Raw genomic sequence first — 23905 nt, forward strand, 5'->3', positions numbered from 1 at the left:
ATATATTTTATGTTTTATGTTGTACATAGCTATAGATTCCGTGTTCTGTATATATATATATATATATATATATATATATATATATATATATATATATATATATATATATATATATATATACACACTGTATATAATTTGTCTGCACCATCAACACCAAGTTAAATTCCTTGTAAGTGCAAACCAACTTGGCAATAAACTTGATTCTGAGCATGGCTGGTAAACTCAGAATTAGTAAATATCCATTTTAAAGTGCAAATATTTTGCTTGTAAAAGTAAGGCTTTTCTTTTTGATTTCATAAGCTTTTACTTTTTTATATACATCTTTCCAAACTTATCTCTGTTTTTTTGTTTAATGTGAATTTAGCTTTTTCCTAGTTAACTTTGCAGCTTTAAGCCGAAGTGATTTATTGCTTCCTGTATGCATGTTAAGGCTTCAGGTTACATATCTGGATGCAACAGCATACCGCACAGAGCAGCATGTTTCTCTGTTTTTCCCATGCTAAAGTAATCCTCTTGGCTTAGAAGTTCCTTATGAGACATTCATGGCCTGAAGGCTTTCTTCCTTGGCCCAAAGTAGTAAGAGCAAGGATGCTTTATCTTGAAAATAAAGGCTTTGTATAATCTCCTCAAGTCTCATATTTCAATCAACTGATTACACAAAGTTCCAGGATGTTACTAACCCGTTTCTGAAAACCTTCTCTATGCTATAGGAAAGCATCCGGAAATCAACCGCTGACTGGCATTTTCACTCATGATTTTCAAGACTCCCTAAATGGCTAGGCAGAAACTTAATAACAGCTATTAGTGAAGATAGGGTAAATGAGGAAAATTGAAAATTAAAGTTAGGAGTAGAGACTGGTTGTTTACCCTTTTGGCACTTTATACTTTTTGCAGTTTTGGCTAAATAATAATTTGCAAGTCTTTTTTTTAATTTTTTTCCTAAAAGTTACAGAAGGATAATAATGCAACTTATTACAAACTAATTTAAATAAGTACATTAAATGCAACCAATCAAAATTGCGAAAAAAATAAATAAAGAAGTGGATCTTTAATAATCCTTTTTAAACAGTCCTTGTCGTTTTCCGCAAGTTGTCAGATTCAAATTTCAAATCCATTTTATAAAGCTTCACAAGCTGCTTAAAGATATGTTTGTGTTGAAAACAATACACTATACAATATAATAGACTTGTTTTTGCAAAATGGGCTGTGATCATTTAAAAGGTAACAGTGTAGGTACCAGATCTGCTCGGGTGGTCAGATCTGCTCGGGGCCCTTCCCTTTCTTATGGTGTCATCATACGGAACGCCACTTGGTCAAACTCTGTAGCTCACATTTGTTAAGAATCAGATCTCTTCAGGAGTTTCAACATATTTTTACTAATATTTGCTATCATTTTACATTTCATCTGTGATCTAAAGTAGCAGAAAGTAGAAAACACTCATTCTCAGTCTTGAAGGAAAGCACTGCCTTCTAAGACAGACTGACCTCTAATATTTAACAAGGGGACACAAAAAGTCTCAGTGCTTGTTCTTATTTTCATTAAGATCTGAGGGCAGAGGAGGACAAATGTAATATCTTAAAAATTACTTTCATAGAGATTTTAGACAAATTTAAAAGTAGTGCAGCTTAATATGACTAACTACCTAAAACAGGCTAATCTGTTAGGTACTAAGCACAACTAGCCACAGCGCTACCCACCCTTTTATATCATGGTTTTGCAGTTACTTTGTTCACTATAAACAGATCTTTTCAGTTTTGTCATCAATCAGATAAAACTTCATTGGTCATTAGACACGCTAACACTGCAGATGCTCCTGACTCGGCAAACGGACGCTGTATTAAGTTATTATCGTTGTCTGGGCAACCACGTTTTCTGTCATGTTACAACGTTCAGCCAATCAGATCGGACTACCCCAGCAGATCTGGTAACACAGCGGCAGTGAATACCTTAGCAGTTAGGCTGAAGAACCCCTTGGGTTCGACCATCTTCTCCAGAACGTGGCATTTGATTCCAGCTGTACTGTCATACTCATACACCACTCCATACTCCAGGTGGACATTGTCTACTGTGAGGCTCACATGGTCCTTCTTCCCATCGATGATGGCTATCGTGTTGAATTTGTCAATTACTTCTAGGAAAACAAGAAAAAAAAATAAACAAACACAGGATTCAGTTTGGTTTTTTTTATCACCCAAACATAACAGTACAAAAATCATAAATTCTGGGATGAACTTTGATTTCATCATCACATTCAGCTAAAATAGGAGGTTAGACCACCAAGTCAGCACATAATTTGAAGAAAAGGCATTTCTCATGGTTTCCTCCATCTATCCCCAAAGAGAAGAAAAAAATGATGAGCAGTTCCACTAAATTAAACAGCCCTATGCTAATGCAATGACTTAATATGGCAATAAATTGTGCTCTGCAGCAATTTGCTGCGAGGGGAATAGCTTTCCTTGTTTTACTCTCTCTTTGGGATCTATAAATTGTTGAGGGAAATTAACACTTGATGAGCCAGAGGAAGCAGAGTTCTCATACTAACACAATCCAGATGAGCCTGTTTCAAAGCTGCCTCTCACTCTGTCAGTATGAGCAAGCATTGGTGTGTTACTGTGAATAGGCATGTGTTACATCCACAAACACCACGGATCACAATGTTTCCTCCTAAGTGGGTGATTTCAACGCGCTTTGAGAATGTTTGTGTGTGGTCACCTTCCACTTTGCCCTCAAAGCCGTCCCCGTTCTCCTCCAGGGTGGGTTTCATGTTACTTTTCTGGTTTTCCTCCAAAGCGCTCTCGCTGTTGTTGTAAATCCACTTAATGGTGTCTTGCTGCAGAAACAATAAATATGTTCATTAAAGAAATTATAAAAACAGGGTCAGATGGAGGCTTTACTAGATTATTTTCATTTATGCATTAAAGCATTTAACCCCAACCCTTATACGCTTAAAAAAAAGTCAAACTGAAACAATGTTGGTTGATGTATTTACAGACCAAAAGCAGCAATAGTTTTACACATTTAGTTTAAATCTGTTAACTAAAAAAGGAAAAAAAGGAAAGTCATACTGATAAATATATTTATATAATGAAATGTATTTATATTAATTCACATGTTGTCTAAAGGAGCTTTGCAACAGCAATTATATATACACCAATAATTCACCTGAGTAGCATTTTCAGCTTGATCAGGTCCTAATAGGTAAGAAATTGTTATGTTTAATAGAGACAAAAGTCACAAGAAACTAATAAAAAAAAAGACTAAATAGTTTGATTCCCATTACAGTAAAGCAGATATGACATGCAAAATGTAGATTTCGAAGTAATTCAAAAGGTATTGTTTCAAATGCCACTCCAGTTTGAAGAGATGCATCAGAAATCCAATTTTTGTTTTTTCTCCATTTAAAAAAATGCAGAAAGAAATCTTTTTTTTATTTTTTATTTTTTTTATTTTATCTAAACAAGGCATGACAAGACAAGACAGACTATATTGATCTCTCAGTGGAGAAATTCACATGTCACATCGGCTCAAAAGTCAAAAAGAAGGTGCCAAAAGGAGGAAAAGGTGCATTGGGTAGTCAGCATACAGTATCTACAGTGTGGTCACATATGTATATACAGTATGACAGCTGAAGTTTCTTATTGAACAGGTTATTGCACAGGGTATTAAATGGGTATTAATATAAATTGTGTTTTAGTTATTGGACAGGGTATCAAATAGTAATTGCACTTTAGTCATTGCACAAGTTATTGCAGTTATAGTGTAAAGTCTGATGGCAGCAGGGATGAATGAGCTGCGGTGGCACTCCTTTTTACATAAAGAGTGTATAAGTCTTTCACTAAAGGAGCTTCCCAGCCCCTCTACAGTCTGGTGCAGGGGGTGAGAGGTGTTGTCCATGAGTGACCAGATCCCACCTCTGAATGGGAACCAGAACTGCCAGCACACCAAGAATTGTCATGTTTTCACAATCATCTGTATTAGTATGAACTAGTATTAGTTAGGTGTATAAAGTGAAGCCAAAGAAAGCAGGGAGGTATAAGGTGTGATTTAAACTGTATTTTCTATGGCGTCTCTACTCTTTGTTAGGCTATGGGTGAGAGCAATACTCTTAGGGGATAACAAGAAGGTTAAATGAGTATTACAGAAATGCTGACTTTTTTTAGCTTTTCAGATTTCGCATCTGTCACTATCGCACGAAAATATTCTGAAAATATTCGCATTTTTTAAAGGTCACAGAGTTAAGGCAAGGCAGAATAACAAGATTTTTTATGTAACTCCAGCTAACAGGATAATCACCATGCCCAATACAAGTTTTTCACTCTCGATACGATACAGATACAGCAGCTTTGAGAATTGACTCATACCGATATTGACCTGATATGTCTTTATCACTGTCAAAAATGCTTTAATTACTTATTTTTTACTGTAGGTCATTAGGAAAGACCTGATCAAGTGATATTAATAAAACAGAGATTAACGTTAAACAAGTATAGATATTAGAACAACTGACTCTGGTATCATTAACCAATGAGTTTCTATAGCTGAGCGGTAGGCTAGTCCACTGAAATGAGACATTCTCCAAAAAAAAATTGTATTTGTCCACGTGTAGTGACAACAGAAAAGTAACAACATCATGTTAACGAATATTATCTAATTTTTCCAGAAAAAATCTATTTCTTAAAATGTATGCTATGTGTGCACAGGCTGAGGCTGCAGCATGTAGTGTTGATTATGCACAGCTTTGTTGTTTACTGTCACAGTTGGGCTGGCAGAGCAAACAAAAGAAAGGCTTCAAAAACATATGAAAATGCAGCAATCGACGAGGATGCAGTAACAAAGCCGTGCCGGTCTAATCAAGCCACTCTAGCGTGCCTCACAGGCGTGTGTCTCTGTCTGCTTAGGGTTTCCACACCCGAACCAGCACTGTGGTTTTTGCCAAGTCTGCACGCTGTGTCAGCTCTCTGGTCTCCATGCTTATAACCACCACATCCCATTTCACACAGAGAAACAGGGAGAGGACAAGAAAGAGAAGGCAGTTCCTTTGCATCCACTCAAGGTATAAACCAGATCTCCTGCTGCAGTGCATCATTAAGCTCCGAATCCCAGCAGAGCTCAGTTGTGATGAAACATAATTCTAAGTGATGCAATACGCACACACCCTTGTAGTTACTATTTTCCCAATTTCCCACTTCCAACAGGTGGCCTCTCCTCCAGCACTGGTCTTGTTTCAACCACCATCTGAGAATGAATAAAAAACCAATTTTGATCTGCAACACTCCCCCTGTCATCTCCAGAACTTTCACCTCCTCCCTCTGCACCGCAGGAGAAAAAAACACTATTATTTCTGTTTAATGACCCTTAAGAAATAGAAAAGAGTTACAAAAAGGAAAACAGGAGCTCAGAGTCTGTCTGCTGCGTTTATAACCACTGCTTGTTTCCATTTTCTTTGGTTCTCTGTCTCCTATGCAGCCTTTATCCATTACATAACAGACAGATCAATTGGCTTATAGTTAGAAATGTCACCAGCAGCAAGGTAGGAAGCTGTAAGTAAAGCAAGAGCTTAAAAATCCACCCCATCTATGCAGCGATACAGAGAAATGCACACTTATTTACATAAAAACCTGAGGAGGAATTACTGAAATTTCACTGAAAATGTGAGAAGTTGGTCACCCTACCTTTAATTCTTGAATTTAAGGATAAAACTGATTCAGGAAAAATAGTTTTCCCTTTTTGAGAGTTAAATATTTGTGTTTTAGGAAGCATTCTGATGACCCTGCAAAATGTTTATGACAGCATGAATTTAAAAGGTTCTAAGTATCTTTGAAAGAGAAGCAGACATAGCAAGGAAACCTGGATTTCGGATCATTTGAATCATGAAATAACTTACGTATGAATTACGAAACATGTTTCAGTTGTAGCTCTTTTATAGGATTTATTAGCCATACCAAGAATTGTGGCAAACAAGACTAATTTTCATCTTTTTTAAGGCTTTTTAACACATCCTCACTGCTGGATTGTGTCTTTCTTTCTAGACTTTTGTTTACTTAATTCCATTTTGTTTCTCTGTCACATATTATAAATGACGGCCATTAAAATAGAGTCAAACTATGGCAAAAGGGGAGGCTTTGATGAATGTAAGTGTCCAGCTGGATTTAGTCTGCACTCTATCCCCTTTTGCCTTTACTGTCTTCTCCTCCTGCCTCACCTGTGATGGCCGACGGTACTTTCTGCACGCGGTGACATGAGCGATGACACTGGCGTGGCTCTCCTTGCTCACATTGATGCCGTTTACCTTGATGATGCACTGGCCAGGGTGCAGGCCGGCGGTGGCAGCCACCGTTCCTGTCGGCGAAAAGAGAAAGGAACGAGGCAAAAGGTCAAGAACATCGTCTACATCCTGAACACCGAACGGTAGCAGTCAACATTCCTTGGCTTTGTTTTTACATCTTTATTTCCTGTTTTAGACATTGCAGGAGGAGTGTGGAGGAGAGTTCAGTGTCCAGAGGAGGGAAGTCATTCATCTAAAATAGATGTGGGTCACTTTAATGGATGTGATTCAGATCACAGGAAAACTTCAAGGTTAAAAGCAGTCAGAGAGAAGCTAAATATTACACCCAATGTTTTCTTTGTCTTTTAAAAGCACAACCTGAATTACCTTTAGAAAGTTAAGCAAAGAGGCTGGAGACTTAAATTACAGGGTTGACATCTCTACCAAAACTACTAAATATCTGTATAATTCAGATACAATATAATAATGTCAACACAACTTATTTTCAACTCAAAAGATGCATAAAGGGAGGTAATTGAAGGGAATCTGGATTTTCTATACATGTCATGCTAAAAGTAAGCCAGAGCCTGAATCTTATCTCTGAGAGCTTTCAACTTCTGTCTGCAGTAGAATGTCTATTATTTCATTAAGATTTTCCTGCATGAGAAAAACGATCTAGAAATAAGTCAACATTTCTTATTTAAGCTTAATTTAAGTAGGTTACTAAGATGATCTGCCAATAGAATTTGTTTTTTTTTTTTTTATCTTATAAAACAGAATTCGATAATATGCACTTGAACTAAGACAATGCAATTGTTTTTTTCTCGTTATAAATGTAAATTGTCTTGTTTCATTGGTAAAGTGTCTCACTTACCTTCTCAATTCAAGAAAAAAAAATGCACTTAATTTAAGAAAAAATGACAAGATTCTCATGAATCTTGATGAAAAAATGAAGGTTGCTGTTTCTGCAGGGTTTAGTAACATGTCTCTCTACCACACAGTCACATCTGGTTCTACTTTAAACAAGTAATAATACTCAGCTAGCAAGTCTTAAAAAAAATAGGATTTGGGTTTTGTATTTTAGTTCTCACTTTTTAAAGAGAAATATAAAATCAGTCTCAGCAGCTAATAGCACTACAAAACCAAAATTAAGAGAGGACAATATTAGTACCAGTTCTTTCTGGGATTTTTTTGGTTGTTATCATTAGAATTTTGATCTGTTGTGTTAATAAATTCCATAAGAATGAGTCTCTAATCTTCAAAGCTAAAGGTATTGCTGCTTTTACCCTGTTTCTGTTCTGTTTGTTTCACAAAAGCATTAATAATTATCAATACTTACATATATTATTAAATAAAATACTACATTATGGTATCAATACCTAGAATTTTAATAATACCGACATAAATACGTAAATCTAGTAGGACATTAAATTAAAAACAAAATACTATTAAATTAAATGTGTTTCAGCTTTTTAGTAAAGAAATTTTACACTAAATGCAGGTAGTGTCCTAAAGAAACCTATTCTATTCTACACTCAATCTATGGCCAGAAGAGACTACAATTAGCTATTTATTTGGGGTTAATTGTCCAGATACAACTTTTTCATTTCCGATATAATACCAATATTGCAGCTTTGATTATTGACCGATAACAATATTGACCCGATATTATCAATCATACATACTTTTATTGTTTATTTTATAGAGCGTAATGATTAGAGTATGTCTGATTCTGATTCTGAAAAGGCTTTAATCAAGCGATATTTCTTAAAAAGAAAACAATACTTAATAGCATCAGGTAATAGAACAACTGACCCATTTTTTTATTTACCAAAAAGTTACATAAACTTTAAACCAAAGTGGATTGTAGCAAAGCATTCTTAATATCTGAGATTTTACAGGTAGGCAGTTATTTTAGATATTAGACCCATTTCCGATATCACTATTGGAGCAGAACTTTCCTGCTCTTTACAGCTTTTAACTTTACTTTTATTTTTATCACAATCAATGCTGTATCATTTAGTCAGATTTTGTTAATCTGACCAATCTCTGATTGTTGCTTCTCTCGAATTAATTAATTAATAAATAAACAATGTTTATGGGCTGACGCCCTTTGCTCGGTGTAACCGCTTCTTATCCAATAACCCCTGGAGATAGAAATTAGTCCCTCTCCAACCTTACAAGGATAAGTAGTGGCTTGGAGTAGGGTTCCTTAATTACAGTCGTGGAGCTCCGGTGTCCTATACCCTTTAGATGTATCTCTGCTTCCAGACATGAATAAAATGGCTGAATTACCTCAGTATGAAGTCAAGTTCTGCAAAGTGCTGCTAATGTCCTGATTATTTAACTCAGGCATGTTGAGCTAAAAACAGATCTAAACGACTCAGAACACCATTGTTCAGCGACTGGAATTGAGGAACCCTGCTATAGACAATGGATGTTCACATTGTTCTAAATATTTTTTTTGCTCCTCTTGAGGTACTTCTTCACTGATCATGCACGTTTTACTGTTTCATAAGGTTTTTTTTTTTTTACATGTCTACAAAACATTGCGCCAGTGGACCACAATTTTTGCAAACAACAAAACATGTGATGCAAAATCTCATTTCATGTATTGTGCATCTGAAATTAAAATACAGTAATTGGTTAAAAGTATAATTTGCATAGGGTAATTGCAGATATCAATAGCTCAGTTGTTCCCGATGTGCTACAGATTCTTGTTAGCTAAGGTGAACACGTTCCCCAGTGCCCCTTCTTTTTAAAAGCCATAGGAAGTGAATCTCATGGAGGATACAACACAATAATCAATAATTCTCTGCACATCCAGCATCAGACAGGCACCCTAATTGGTATTACCTACTCCTGCTGACCCCAAACACCCAGGGACAGAGTCTGCAGTGAAAAGCTGAGGGATTAGACACCCACCACACCTTGAGCTCAGTGCTTTTACTAAACACACAGCAGGTTCCCAGGAAATAACAGCATCAAGTCAACAATCAAAATCCACATGCAAGCACACGGGTGGCACTTTTCAACTCTCCTGTCCAATTTAGATTGCTTTAGAAAAAAAAAAAGATTCAATTCCCCTGAGGAGAGCCAGACAAGGTTATGGATTGTTTTCTGATTGGACCCCATTTTGTTCCATGCCTGATAGCGGCGCTTCTATACAGGCTCTATTAAGGAAGAACACAGAGGGAACAGGACTCTGATGAATGCAGGGCCTTTGTAAACCCTGCAAAGAAGGGGATCTTGTGAGAAAAAAAAATAAAACTGTGAATAGGTGGGAGGAAATCATTGTGACTTTTCTTACAGCAGCCAAGTCATGCATTTCCCTAAAGACTGAGGCAGCAGCTGCCTGCCAGCTGTGACACTGGCAACAAATGCAACTCTTTTGCTGATGCAGCCAGACATATATCTTCTACCTCTTCCAACAGCATGGACCACAGAGGGGCCAAATCCCCGGATCTGGAAGCCCAGACCATCTGCAGAGTCTGGGATCTTTACAGTCCTACAGAGAGAAAAAAAAAACAAAGAAAAAAACTGAGATGTGCACACAGAGACAATTTTCACAGTTCAGTGTAGACTTGGATCTGCCTTACTCTCTTGGCTTAGTGCTGACCAGCACTCGGATTGGCCCCTTGCTGTTGAAACACCGCCTGAGGAGAACTTCCACTTCAGAGTAAGGCCTCAGGAACACTAGGTCTCCATTGATGGCAAACAACTTCTTCCCCACTTCCAGGCCAGCCATCTTAAAAATACAACACAAAAGGAAACAATACATAAAACTTAAAAAGTTTCAGAGTTATGTCAGATATAATTATAGAGACTCTCTTCATGAGAATTAAGAATGCCTTCCACTCTACTGTTATTCACTATGAAGCCCAATCTTCTAATAAATGTAATTTACTTAGGACTAAGGATTTAGAGATAAGCACACAGTTCTATGTATTAGCAAAACCTACGGATGTCAGCACACATTTGGAGCATTTACAGTAGATGATACAGGGGCCTTAGAGGACAAAAGGTAGAACTAAGCAAATATTCCTCCAATATCTGTTCAGCTTTAAACACAAACAGACCCCGATTCAAAGTATGCCCTAAATGTTTACAAGGCGAGGATGTGTGGAGCATCCTTTTGTCTCAAACGTCTCACCTCAGCTGCGGAGCCCTTCTCCACACATTTGATGATGGGGACTCTGTTTCTTTCTTCCAGGGTAAAACCATACCTTCCATCACTTGGCCTTATCTGGGAAAAAAAGCAACATGCTGAGTATCAGCAAAACTCCAAGCCAGCAGAGCAAAACACTCCCAAAGCACAAACAACAGAAGGAGAGGATAGTGCTCCAGACAGATAACAGATTTTGTTGTATTTTGCTGATTTTGCTTCTGGAAATAATGCTGGTCTTGCTTACTAAGAATAAAAAGTTTTTATTTTCTCTACTCACAGCTGTGCCCTTCCTAATAATTTACTAAGCTTAAGCGTAGATCAAAGGTTACAAAGTCTTAGCATATGACATGACAAGAAGCTGATGAAGTTGATGAAACAAGAGGAACTCACCAGGAGAGATTTTGCAATAACATTTTCAACTATTTTCAGATCGTGCTTCATGGGTTTGTGTTTGGTGTTGGATCCCTCCATCTCCTCATCAGCAAAAAAGCGGAACAGCAGAGGTTCATCCTTAAACTCACTCTTCTCCAACACTAATAAAATGGAACAGTGCTATAAATTAATATCAACAATTCAATGCCCACAGAACATTTTGACTTAAAGAGTTCTAACATTTATAACAAAATAAATAAATGTAATGGTTTGGATGGCTCATGTTTTTTTTTTTTTTTTTCATTTAACAAAACAGATTAATTTTCGATCAGCTGTCCAATAATAATAGAATGGAAGATAGTATGGTGTTTGAGAATATAAACGCATTAAGTAGGCAACTGAATGAGTTGGGAAATAAGCCGGTTAGTAGATAAAAAGTAAAAAAGCAGTTTAATAATTAAGTATTGAATAACTTGGCAATTGTGTGATTAGTTAGATAAGGAAATGCAGGTAAGTAACTAAGATGGTGAATAAATTGGTAAGTATGAAAATAAGTCGGTAAACAAACAGAAAAGAATGACTCAGTAAATAATTGAGTAGTTAAGTAATCCTGTGTTTAAACAGTCTAAGGCAGGGGTCACCAACCTTTCTAAGGCTGAGGGCTACTTCATGGCTACCGAGTCATAGGAAGGGCTACCAATACTGACCTATGAACTGGAGGGATCAGAGTTCATCTACAGTAAATCTCATCCATAAAAACTCATTTTTAATCTTATTTAATTTTTTTTATTCATTTCTAATTTTCTTTTTAATATTGTCATATTGAAACCACTGAAATATGATGAAATTGTTAACATGATTAAATAATACATAAATGATTAAAAAGAAGAGCAACAGAATAAAAAAAATTAAACTTAACCCACTGAGTGAGTTCTTCTGTTTTCAGAAGATGAAGAGGGCACCCCATGTGGTCCTTGAGGGCCCCTTGGTGCCCGCGGGCACCGCGTTGGTGACCCCTGGTCTAAGGTAAATGTTCTGAAATTACTAAGGAGGCCACACAGGAGCTGAGAGTTACAAACATGTCTTGTTGGCCTACATCAGGTGTGTCCAACTTGTTACAGACTTACTCCTACATCAGCTCACCTGATTTACAATAATGGCTTATTTACATGTTTTATCTAAACTGAATCAGGTGTGTTAAAGCAGGGAAACATCAAAACATGTAAGCAAGTACCGACTTTAGAAAGCCAGGATTAGGGCTGGTGGATATGGCCTAAAAATAAAATCTCTGACTTTTTATTTTCAATCGGATTTACGATTTTTTTCAGATTTTCCCCCATAATTATTAAGGAAAAGAAATAAGTAGAAAGGGGGCCCCATGTCTTTGGCTATTCCCAAAGCAATCCTACTCCTTTCCTGTCATGAGGGGAATGGTGGCCTAGTTGTTAGGGCATAGAGCTTGGAATCCTGAGGTTCTGAGTTCGAGCCCCACTCCCACAGACTGCTACTCTGGATCTCCCACTGCTCCCCAAGGGGATGGGTTATATGCAGCGGTAAATATCTCCAGTGTGAGAGCAATAAAGTAAAATTATTTTAATGCATTGGTGGTGAGCATAGCTGCCTTCCAAGCAGTTGACTGGGGTTCGATTCCCGGCGATCGCAAAACATACGTCCAGTGACTGGCTAGCTCAATAATGTAAACCTTGGTATAAATGTGTGGATGAAAAACAACAAATCAGATTCTCGTAAATACAACATAACCATAGCAACTGTGAGTGTTTTAAAATTCTGAGCACGAAATTATACTAAGCTCGACCCCAAGACGTTGGGGCTGTAAGCATGCATGATAATATCCATAAAGAGTTGCACAAACACAGATTTATTCACTTGATTGAAAAAAAATGCTTCTATTTCTGCTCTGCGTCAAAGTGGTAAATGGAATAAAACAGAACAAGAATGGCTGTGTTCTTAGGCAGGATGCTAAATGCCAGCCGCTCTTTGAGTATCTTCCCTAAATTTAACATTCAGCTTCCGCTGAATCCATGAAGGAGAGCTCTGACTGAACAGGACTGCTTCTGGGAAGCCAGACGGACTGCTGTACCATGATGCATGAAGCCATTGTCGCACAGCTCGACCCCTAGGATAAGCGCTTCTTCTCTTGTTCTGCAGTCCCCCTGCACCAGAAGAAAAAAAACAAAAAAAAAAACGTTTAACATGGGGGACAATTAAGACTCTGGACAGAAAGACAAGCAACAAAAAGAAAACCAGACAGAACGAAGAAGTGTTTTTCCTGAGGCAGTTGAAATGTCGCACTTTCCATCCTGCTTTGTTCCTCTACCCAAACACCCTGAGGCCAGCAGAGCGACCCAGCACTCTACCTTTAACACATCTAAAGCTATGTCTAGACAGTGCAATGTGACAGCTCTTGAAGTCCCAAAGCAGAAAGAGGAGGCTTCTCCAATAGCCAAAGTCACACATAACCCCCCCACCCCCGACAGAAACAGAACTTCGACTGAGAGCAGATGAAATCATGCAATATCTGTATTTAATTCGCTTGCGGTTTCCATGTTCATTTCATTTCTTTGTTGCCATCCTTTACAAAACTATCAATCTGTCAGCCTGAGCACTTCCTGTTAGGGTTAATAAAGCTTAGACATACAATCAGGTCTGCGTTTCCTCTGAGCTCCGCTGAGAGCTTCAGATTTCAGGGCTTCTCTTGTCTCTGCAGCCCATTTGAAGTGAGTGACCTGTTATGACAACAGCCACTTCAATATTTCTTTTCTTTTTTTTTTGCTGGCTTTCATTTTTGAGCAAATCTGCTTCCAATCAGAAGAAGCAGGGAAGATGATTGAAAACAACATGCTGGAGATTAGAATTTGGCAGTAAGTATCGGATCATAATGGTAAATCTTTACACATTGAAAACCCAATTCTAGTTTTTAATAAGGTTCTGGTTAGATAAAACACACAACCAGCATATTTCAAACATGTTCGGAGCAAAAATAGAATTGATTAACAATTACATGTACGTGTTTTAAACCTTTTTCCATGCACTGCTTACCTGTGCTATAAGCCAGTCTATGAGCTTGTTTGCCATGACCACTGACTTGTAAGTCCGTAAATGATAGTCCTTATCCCTGCAAAAGAACAAAGGCAAACAATTTTTAATATCAGGATTATATAGAGATTCTCTGGATATTTATTGTTGCCGTTTGCTTTCACTATGACTATCTGAGACAGGGAACGTGCAGAGGAGTAATTGTCTGGTCTATTTAAACACAATGCCAAAAGTTGGACTCATAATTCCTGCTGTCAGCAAGGTGCGGCTTCTTAAGTACTTGCAGTTGTGTCATTTATCTAAGTGGGTTCTTTGGGTTTGTTGACAGCGAAACGACATTCCTCGGTTAGAAGCTGGCATGGTGTTGGTGTTCTCGACTTTATGCACTGGGCTGCACTCTGCCAGACCCCGAGAATGCCTTTTGAAATGCAGCCGTGACTTTCCAATGAATGCTGTGGTGTCCCGGGGGGGGGCAATATGGGGGCCAGATCCACATGGTCGGGGAAAGTCCTGAACTGCTGTGACTTGTGCTAGTACACCACAATCACCCCGACAGACTCACACAGCCACACATAGACACAGGCTTCATTTTCTTGCTGTCCAGACAGCTTCAACAAGGTCTGAGGGCCAAAGTTCAATCCCAATCTCAGCTGGTGCTGTTTAGATGGTAAGGTGGGGGGCGGATGAGGAGAGGTGTCCACCTTCTCACAGTAAATGTTCTGTTATGTCAGTATATCTGCCAGTGTACGCTTGTCTCTAACAAGCAGAGATGGCCGTGCATAATAAGTCATTCTGACCAGAGGAAATGTTTCTGCATTTCTCTTGAACTGGAAATGCTGGGAATTTTAAGCAGATTGAGGGAAATGGGTAGGGGTGGGGGGTTGTATGGTGGGTTCCCAGTGGATAGCCATAGCCGTGTGTTCTGCTCAAGGAAACAACCACTTAAGAAGTATGAGAGGTAAAGGGTAAAAAAAGATGGTTTTAACTTGCCGTCTGGAGATGGGGGAGGTATGCTCTGACAGTCCGCGGTGTGGGGATGTATGTAGCTGTCTTTTTTAAGGCACGCTTTGGAATAAATCATGCTAAGGAAGGTTAAAGCTCAAGCTTTAATCCACTGCTCAGTCCTGATAAATAACTAAAGAACGATATACCCTATCGTTCTTTATAGCTGTGTAAAGCAACACTGCATAACATTTTTATGCAAGTATTACTTCATTTTTTAGATACATTAAATTATTTTTTAGGTCAGTATACAACAATTGTGGGCTGCCCTTCACAAAAGCTCATCTAATTGTAGAGGGTTAGATCCATCACTGAATGAGCCATCTGACCTAGAGCATCTCTTTGTGGCAGTCCGAGCTCCCCTTAAGCACAAGAGCGGCGACCTGATCAGACATTTTTTGGTTCTGTTATGTAGGTTTTCATCCAGATGAAGGAATGTTTCCTTATCTTTACTAGTAACTCCACAACGTCTGCTATTAAATTACAAGACACTGAGGGAGGCTGTTTAATTTCAAGACAGTGCAGCGTTTCCAGTTGTTTTCAAGAGTGCTACACCTGAAAGCTACAGGTCTAGCGCCATGTAGCTAAAAGTTGCAGTTTTGCTTTAACCTCTTGATTTATGAGAAAACTATAGAGGCTCAAACATCCTTTTTCTGTATGTAATGTAAAGATACTTTCTGTTAGACCTTCAATGTATTTGTATTAATTTAACCCCCAATAAATGGTAGACTTAAGACCACTTCCAATCAGCTTCTACTGTCTACACTGTAAAGGTCCAGAGAGGACATTTAAAACTGCTGATAAAATGAGAGGACAAAGGACAAAGCGGTGGGAGCTGTATATTAGGGGGCCACTGACTAGTTTATTCTCTTCCCCGTTTTGACTCGACTCTCTCTTGCTCTGCCAGGAAATTCCACATAATTAAGCAGAGGCTGGATCGTTCAATTAAGCTCTGGCCTTCTCAGGCCCTGATGCATTGTGCTGAGCCTTTAGTGAGAGCACAGTGTGGATCTGGCTAGCGACACAAATACCTCAAATGCCCTGAAGAGAGTTACTATGCCAAGATATCTGGCACGCAAACGTAAGGTTCTTAAATGTTTGGGTCATAAGGAATTGTGAGGGACGCTTCTAGCATGCATGTGGTAAAGAAAGCTTCTCTTCAGGCCCCATTAAAGTACATCATAAACAACAAACTAGGCTGCGGTGGCTGAGCCGAGGTCTTAAAATAAGTCCTTAAGCTGTATTGGGGTTCAATTATTTAATTGGATATGTTTGTTTTTAAACCAAGGTTTAATAATTACAATCTACTTACAATTATTACATTTTTAAAGGGTGTAAATAGGCAATATTATTTTTTATCATTTATACAACCAATTGTGTTTTCACAACATTTCACTAGTAAGGACATTTTTAAGGACAATAATATTTATTACTACTGGACTTTTAGATGAGAAACCCATTGCTGAAATTACCCACAGCTCAGGTGAATTAAAACTGTTCAGTTTGACTGTCAGCTACAGCGTACAGACAACAGAACTTGGCAGAAGAGGAAAAGCCATCTTGGTCAGCATTCAATCTGATGTGAAAAAATTCCCCAAAAGATCTCCTTCATTAAGGGATGTAAAGTACTATATGTAATGCCTTGCAAGGGTATTTATGCCACTGAAAAGTTTCTACACTTTGTCACGTCACAACTACAACTCAGTGCATGACTGTAGAATGGAACATGAGTGAGTCACGGTTGTTAACATTCCTCACATCCTAAAATTGGAAAACTTGATGTGCATTTGAGGTAAGCACTTTTAATGTGTCCACAAGTTTTATGATTGTGTTGTTTGCTGTAACCATTGGTGTGATGTTATAATCTTTTTTATAATTGTTTTTTTATGTTCTGCAGAGCAGAGACCTGACCTGAAACTGCAATTATACTGAGTCATCAAGAAAGATAACAATATGTCATACACTTCATGAGCAAACCTATTGGTTTGCCCCTCAAAATAATTGAATTTGGGCGTACCAGTCATTGGGAACGGCAGCAATCAGCAGTAGGCAACTAATGTATGAGGATACTGCAGGGAAGGCTCACTTTCTGCAGTAAAACACTAGAAGCCTCCAAACTTCAAGTAGCCTTTAAATTAACTAACATGATGTTGAGAATGGCTTTCATGGAATTGGTTTCCATTGGCAGGGAAGCTGCAGAATGCAAAAAGTCTGAGGCTATGGTGAATTAAGTCCAGCTCCACTGGACTTTAAAGCAGTGGAGGCCTGTTCCCTATAGTAACCAATTAAGCATTTCAGTTTAATAATCTCACCTACCTTAAGTTTTTCAACTACGTTCGGTAATGATTATCTTCCTGGATCTTCTCAAGGCTAATTAATTACTATACGAACTTGTATATATTTTCATTCAATTCTAAATTCATAAATCAGTTTCAAGTTTTTTAATAAGAAAGGAGTAAGGTGGAATGAAACTGCTATTAATTTTATAGGAACAGTTTGGATGAGCGATGTAGGACAAAGCCTCTTTGACCTGCTGATGAGTTTACTCAGTGAGTTTCAATCTGTCCTCATTAAGGCCAATTTATGCTTCTGACGCATAGCCTCTGAAACCGTCAAATCTGTCTTCTGCAACCGTCGTCGCACACCTCAAAGATATTCTGACTACGTGTCGGACGGTCGCAAACCCGCAAAGACCTCAAGCGGAAGGAAGTGCGCAGACAGAAAGCAGCTGTGATTGGTCCTTGGTATGCCTTTCCAACTGTCTGTGTGGACGTCCTTCTCAATTCGGTGCCGGAGCGCACCATTTTTAAAAACCAAGGAACAAATGAAATTGACAACTAGGACAAAAGGTTAATTGTTTTTTTTGCCAACTACATTAAGAAAACCGGTTCCTTTTTGATGTCTGGAAGCTCTAGGTCCATCTTCGTGATTGTGGTATCTTGCAGACGCGCCATTGTTGTTTTGGAAAATAAACACTCCCACCAGCGGCGCCAAAGTTCTCGTGACCATCCACCGAAGTTCTCCCAAGTTCTCGAATAGGCTCCCCCTTTCGCTTTGGCAGGAAACTGCTCTGCATCCCTAGAAATTCCAGACTGACTGTGCAGAAGCATACCAGCAAAACTGGTTCATGACCAGACCCAAGCAACATTTAATGTGTGCGGTTGCAGAAGTATAATCTGCCCCTTAGAATGCAATACCATTGACTAAAATTAGCAGCAACATAATTAACAGTTCCCTTTAACATATAAAAGTCTGTGTGTTGACATAACACCCTCTCCCCTCCACTCCTGGTTTTATTCCTTTAATCAAACCCCTTTATGATGAGCTTGCAGTCAAAGATCGATAAAATAACATAAATGGCTTTCTTTGGATGTTTTAACCTGTCAAAACTATTGCTTCCAGTTTCCTGGATCAAGGAGGGCTGGGGCAGATGGCATTATTATAAATATTTTTTGTTTTTCTGAAAGATGTATGGAAGACAGTCAGTAACAAGAAAGTTTTAAGAGGGCAAACAACAAGAGGTAATTCATAAAGAGTAAGTTGTTCTGAGTGCTGTACCCAAGCACATTCAAAGAAAGGTGAGTGAAAGGGAAAAAAAAAAAAAAACGTAGTAGGAAACACCAGCTGCTAAAAGCCTTGAGAGGATCGTCAAGAAAAATCATGGTCTAGAATTTCGGGGGAAACAAGCGACAAGCGACGCCCAAACACAATCCCAGCATTTGAAGGAAGAGTAGAGAGGAACTGAATCCTTGTTGCTTGAAGTCAGGTTTGATGTTTCCTCAGTCCCTGATGATTTGGCTGCCTTTCAACAATGACCATCCAACAGGAAATTTCAGAGCACTTCATGCTCCCTCTGCTAATGAGCTTTATTGAGATGCCAATTTCAGGTTTCTGCAGGATTTTGCTCCTGCCAGCACTGCCACACATACCAAAAGCCAGTTCAGTTGCTATGGGGGTAGATATAGCTAGTAAGCTTATCTGACCTAAATCCAGTAGAGTATCTTTTGGATTTTGTCAAAAGAAAGATGAGAGACACCAGACCCAATAATGCAGATGACCTGAAGGCAGCATTAAAAACCAGCTAGGCTTTATTATACCTCAGCTTAACCACAAATTAAATGTGCCACGCCACTTTAATGTAGTCATTACACAAAAGGAGGCCCCACCATGTATCAAGTGCAAAGAAATTACCAAAAACTCAAGAAGCCATCTACAATATTCTAATTAACTTAGAAATTAATTCTGGGTTACAGTCTGTTTAATTCATATTTCTATAGCACAAGTTCACTTAAAATAAGTTACACATAATATTTACATCCCTGTCGAATCAATCAGATAAAAGGGAAATAAAAGCACTGCCAGGAATATACCTATTTTGTTAGTATCCCTACCAAAAACACATCTTCCCTTTATATTTATTGCTTTTTGAAAAAAAGCGCTTGTACCTGATGACAGGGTTAAAGAGGCTGTGTAGACGGCAGAACAGACGGATACCCTGAGGAAAAAAAAACAAGAAAAAGAAGAAAAAGAAATCAGCGTTTTATTTTATGTCAGAAATGTTTTGATAAAATGTGATTCTGTCTTTCACACTAAGCCTGGACCTTTACCTTTGCTATAACATCCTGCATGTCACTCCTGGGGTGGTAGGTGCCATCATCATATCGGAAACGGTACAGCACAGGCTCCGGCTTGAACTGGTGCTTGTCTGTGACTGAAGAACAAAATTCAGATGAAAAAAAGAAAACAAATCCTGACAAGTGATGTATTAGAGTAAAAAAGTCAAACCCTTAGGTAGTGTTTTTATTTGAACTGTAAGAGGTTTAAAAACACAGTCAAGCTGAGGAGGGCCATGCTTTCCAGACAAAAAGAAGAATCCGACCTCATGGGAAGCTGTCACAGATTTCGCTGCAGCTCACACAGCTCTGTGCCTCACTCACTTTAGGTTCTTTTTATGTGGACCCTCCAGCAGTAATAACACTTGGCTTCGTATTATTGGCTGCAGCCATGCAGGTTCCATTAAAGGCTCTTATGAAAAGATATTCAGAGGCTCGGGGCTGCCGATGGCAAAGAGTCCGATTCCTCTCTGTTAAGAACAGCTATGAAACCCAATTTCATTTCTAAGAGCCAAAGCGATACCCCACCACCGAGAGATTTAGTTAAACTCTGAAAGTAAAGCACACATCATGAACAATTTGCTCTGAATGCAAAACAAAGCCAATTTAGGTCTCATGCTCTTCCAAAGGTTTATGCACACCCATTGTAGACATGGATGGCACACAAATGTGGAGCCTTCTGATTGTTTTACACTTCTATATTCAGGGTGAAATGACTATGGAACAACTTCAATTATCTGAAAATGGAGAATTTGTTGCACAATTCATAGGGATTTCACAGCCCTCACACATGGCCGCACAACAGTGGAGTTGCTTATGTGTTTAATATACATACACATGCAGAGCTACTTTATTAGTTGTTGATCGTAACATTTCTGTGTATAAACTTTTTTTTTTTCAATTTTTTCTGTCTGTTAAATACCAAATCTGCTCTGGAGCGATGTATTGTTGCTGCTTTTACATACATCTGATCTGTTTTGACTTGCTTTTTAAGTCTTCACTTTCTCAAGATTTACTCTTTTGGACTAATTTTTGGTTACTAAGCCATTGGTGTAGCACGAGTTGTTAAAAATATGCTATATTAATTAACCTGATCTTGAGCATTGGAAAAGTATACAGGGGCCACATGCTGCCTGTAGCCATGGGAAAGTGTTTGATTGAACTAAGGGAAGATGTTTGACCTCTTTGCTCAACATAATCAGTAAAGTTTGTTCCAATTGATTGGTTTCCTGGTGAGGAAATCCCATGAGAGGAAATTCCAGTTAATTTCAATACTGAGTTTAAGGTCCTTCCAGAAACTTAATATTAGTCTGCTTTATCAGTTGTAAAACCACTCTAATGCTTGTTTGGTAGCCTTTTCCTGTTGTAACATCCTATTGTGTCTGCATTTTTACCATCCACTTTAGGAGTCACCAACCTTTACAATTCAAGGGCAACATTCACCCTCCCTCCTGCTATAAATATACAGAGAACAACATGAAATTAACTGTATTTTATGTCAGTTGTAGGAATAAGCTTATCTAAACAAAAGGCTCTGTCTTTAAAAACACAAAAACTGGTCAGATGTTATAAAACATGAGACCTATCCGTGGTGAAAGTAAACAACCAAAATATATTTGATATTGTTTTAGAAGCCTTAGAACAAATGAAGACATATCATACGACACAAAATTTGTTACTCTTACTTGTACACATTAGGAACCAATAAACTAAAATAAATTGTAAACAAATACGTTAATCATAAATAAGAAAGAAGAGAAAACACAACCTGTTATGGAAATTTGGTAAAGCTATTGGAAAGAAAACTGATACATCTTAATCTTACAAATATTTCTTGTGCTAATGTTTGGGCCAATTATGAAGAGCCAGGTAGGAGGGTCAGGCACATGCACCTCTTGATGGGTTCCAGATCCCTGGCTTCTATGTTGAGTTGAGGAAAAGTTGAGGATTCTGGATTAAGTTCTCTTTTTTACTATTACATCCAGTGTTTTCAAGTGACCAATAGCTCTAAAGTAAAAGTGGCCCTTCAGCATGATGCTACCACCACAATGTTTGAGCCGGTACCATGTTTGATCATTTGAAAGTCTCTCCTAGACTTCCTGAAAACAAACTTCTTTTCATTATGTCTAACTTTGAGCATTTGTCATTTTGGTCAATAAAAACTCCAGTGAGATCAGGTGTTCCCATAGGACAATACACCATACACTACTTAAAACTGCTTTTTTGGGATGGAAAAGTAATCCAACCCCAGGTTCACACCGACTAATTTCATTTCTGCTTCGGCATATGTCGCCAAGTGAGTCACACAGCAATCCACAATGGATGCAAATAGGATTCTGTTTTTTTTTTCTAGGGACTATTAAGCAGATGATTGGCTGACAGATCTTGCGAAAGCTTTGCATGAGCAGGATGGCATTAGACTGATAGTAAACAGTCTAATTCAGGAAAGACAAATCAATAAATATAAACCGGGCGTATAAAAACTTAACGATAAAACTATAAGCTTAATTTTCTCATTTTTTTCTACTCAAACTGAACAAGGAAACTGTGGAGAGCCTGGAGACCTACATGGATGAGTGTTTTGACCAATTTTTTTATGTGCAAAACAAGAAAATCACGGTTCAACAACGCCACACCGGAAGCCTCAGAAACATCTTAATGCTCTGGTTCTACATCGTCAGCCAGCAGCAGCTCCACTATCTCTCCAGAAGAAAACTATGCAGACATCCTGGACCTCATTGATAAAAAGCTCGCCAGCTTTGATGCCCGCCTTGCCCTGGTTGAAATTCTCCATAAAGAATTGCAGGCTTTGAAAGAATCCCTTGAATCTAGTCAAGCTGAAAATAAAGCGCTAAAGGAGGATGTAAAAAAAAGTCATTGATTGAGTGTTGCAGCTGTCCAGTAAAAACAGGAAGATGAAAGAGAGCATTTGATTTGCAGGGCCGCAGTATTAGAAATAATTTGGTATTTACGGGGATGTGGGCACCAAAGTATGAGCCCCAAGTATGAGCAAATGCCTGTCTCCTGGCCCTTCTTATGCTCCTCGCTAATGAGAGGTGCCTGTTTCTGCTGGAGCACTGATGGTTCTCTAGGTATGGTGCTGGGTACTTCGGTAGGTGCTCTGTCTCATCCCTGGTGGCTCCCTAGCCCTGTGGGGTCCCCACGAGGGGGTAGTGTGGGCCTGGACCTAGTCCACCTTGGGTGACCGGCCACCGGCAGAGCCCTAGGACAGCCTGCCCTGTGGGACCATCTTTGTCTTATTTGAAGATGTAACATGCCTCCTCATTGCTCACCGACTTTATATCTACCAAATCAGTTTTACTCTTCCCATGTAGGACATCCTATTAGGTTCTATGTGGTATTTAGAGTCTTACCTGCTCAATCAAATTTCATAAAAATTAGTTGTTTGATTGAGTCAATTCCAGTTGATTCAATCAACTGTAACACACAATCAAGACTTTAGTACAAAGCTCTATTTACCTGATGAAAACAACCAAGTAAAAAAACAATCTCTTAAAGATTCTGCTAAAAAGGTTTGTCCAATATCAAGCCAGTTTTACCAGAGGCCCTTTTCATGATTTGGATCATACGGTTAAAATTAAGATCTGTATGAAAGTTCATACTAAATATGAGTGTAGTGTAAAGGAACTTAATTCTGAACCTAAATGGTAATTTTTTTATACCATGTGCTCATTGTGAACGATATCAAGCTGTAATAACCATAAATTCTTACCTGGGCAGAAAATTCTTCAACTTCTTCTTCTCAAGTTTTTTTTTTTTTTTTTGTATACTGAGATTTGAAAAATAAATAACCATTAAATCAACAAAATGACCAATGAAGTTCATGTCTGTGGTAAGGTAAATAGAGAAATCAGTGACTGGGTGAAAACATGGGGTACATTTGAGTGAAGAACATTCACCCAACAAGACAAGTGGTCTAAAAAGACCGTTTGTCTGAGAGGCTGACTGTTTAAAACTAAAGGTCAAGTGAAGTTCAGCAGATTTTTGTTGAGTTCTAAGACCACAAGGGATTTTAAAGGAGGAACAAAATGAAGAAAAGAAGGAGCTAACCGTGGTGAATGATGCCGTTCTCCAGCAGAGCTTGACCCAAGTGAACCCCTTCTTCTGGGTTTCCTGTTTCACCAATTTCCATCAGCCAAGAAACAAACTCACTAGGGAAAACAGACAAGAAAACATGGACATAACTAAAACTTGTTTACTTAAAGACCAAACAACAATAACAGACATAAACACAGGAGGGAAAAGGTGGTGAGAGTTATCAGTGGAGAAAAATCTTTCAGAACTGGAGGTATCTCAAAGGAATGCATTCTCTACTTTCCTGGGTCAGAATATGCTGTACATAAAATAAGCTTTTACTTCTTTTGTTTTGTCTACTTTGATGTAATTTATTTGAGGGTTTAACTGGA

The 23905-nt window shown here is 38.4% G+C and overlaps 1 protein-coding gene across 1 annotated transcript in view; it reads right to left on the reverse strand.

Moving 5' to 3' along the window:
- prex2 (phosphatidylinositol-3,4,5-trisphosphate-dependent Rac exchange factor 2) overlaps nt 1-23683 on the reverse strand; it is a gene marked incomplete at its 5' end in the record, with an annotated part of 77604 nt that extends 53921 nt beyond the window's left edge. The window contains 12 exons of the mRNA XM_015404435.1: nt 1948-2132; nt 2714-2831; nt 6204-6340; nt 9689-9774; nt 9866-10014; nt 10420-10512; nt 10825-10967; nt 12908-12980; nt 13867-13942; nt 19311-19360; nt 19473-19576; nt 23550-23683. Coding sequence (XP_015259921.1) covers nt 1948-2132; nt 2714-2831; nt 6204-6340; nt 9689-9774; nt 9866-10014; nt 10420-10512; nt 10825-10967; nt 12908-12980; nt 13867-13942; nt 19311-19360; nt 19473-19576; nt 23550-23683 — 1348 coding nt within the window. The remainder of the gene's footprint in view (nt 1-1947; nt 2133-2713; nt 2832-6203; nt 6341-9688; nt 9775-9865; nt 10015-10419; nt 10513-10824; nt 10968-12907; nt 12981-13866; nt 13943-19310; nt 19361-19472; nt 19577-23549) is intronic.
- Between the last annotated feature and the right edge of the window lie 222 nt (nt 23684-23905).

This window comes from Cyprinodon variegatus, unplaced genomic scaffold, assembly GCF_000732505.1.
Source record: "Cyprinodon variegatus isolate N-32 unplaced genomic scaffold, C_variegatus-1.0 Scaffold1741, whole genome shotgun sequence".
Lineage (NCBI taxonomy): Eukaryota > Metazoa > Chordata > Actinopteri > Cyprinodontiformes > Cyprinodontidae > Cyprinodon > Cyprinodon variegatus.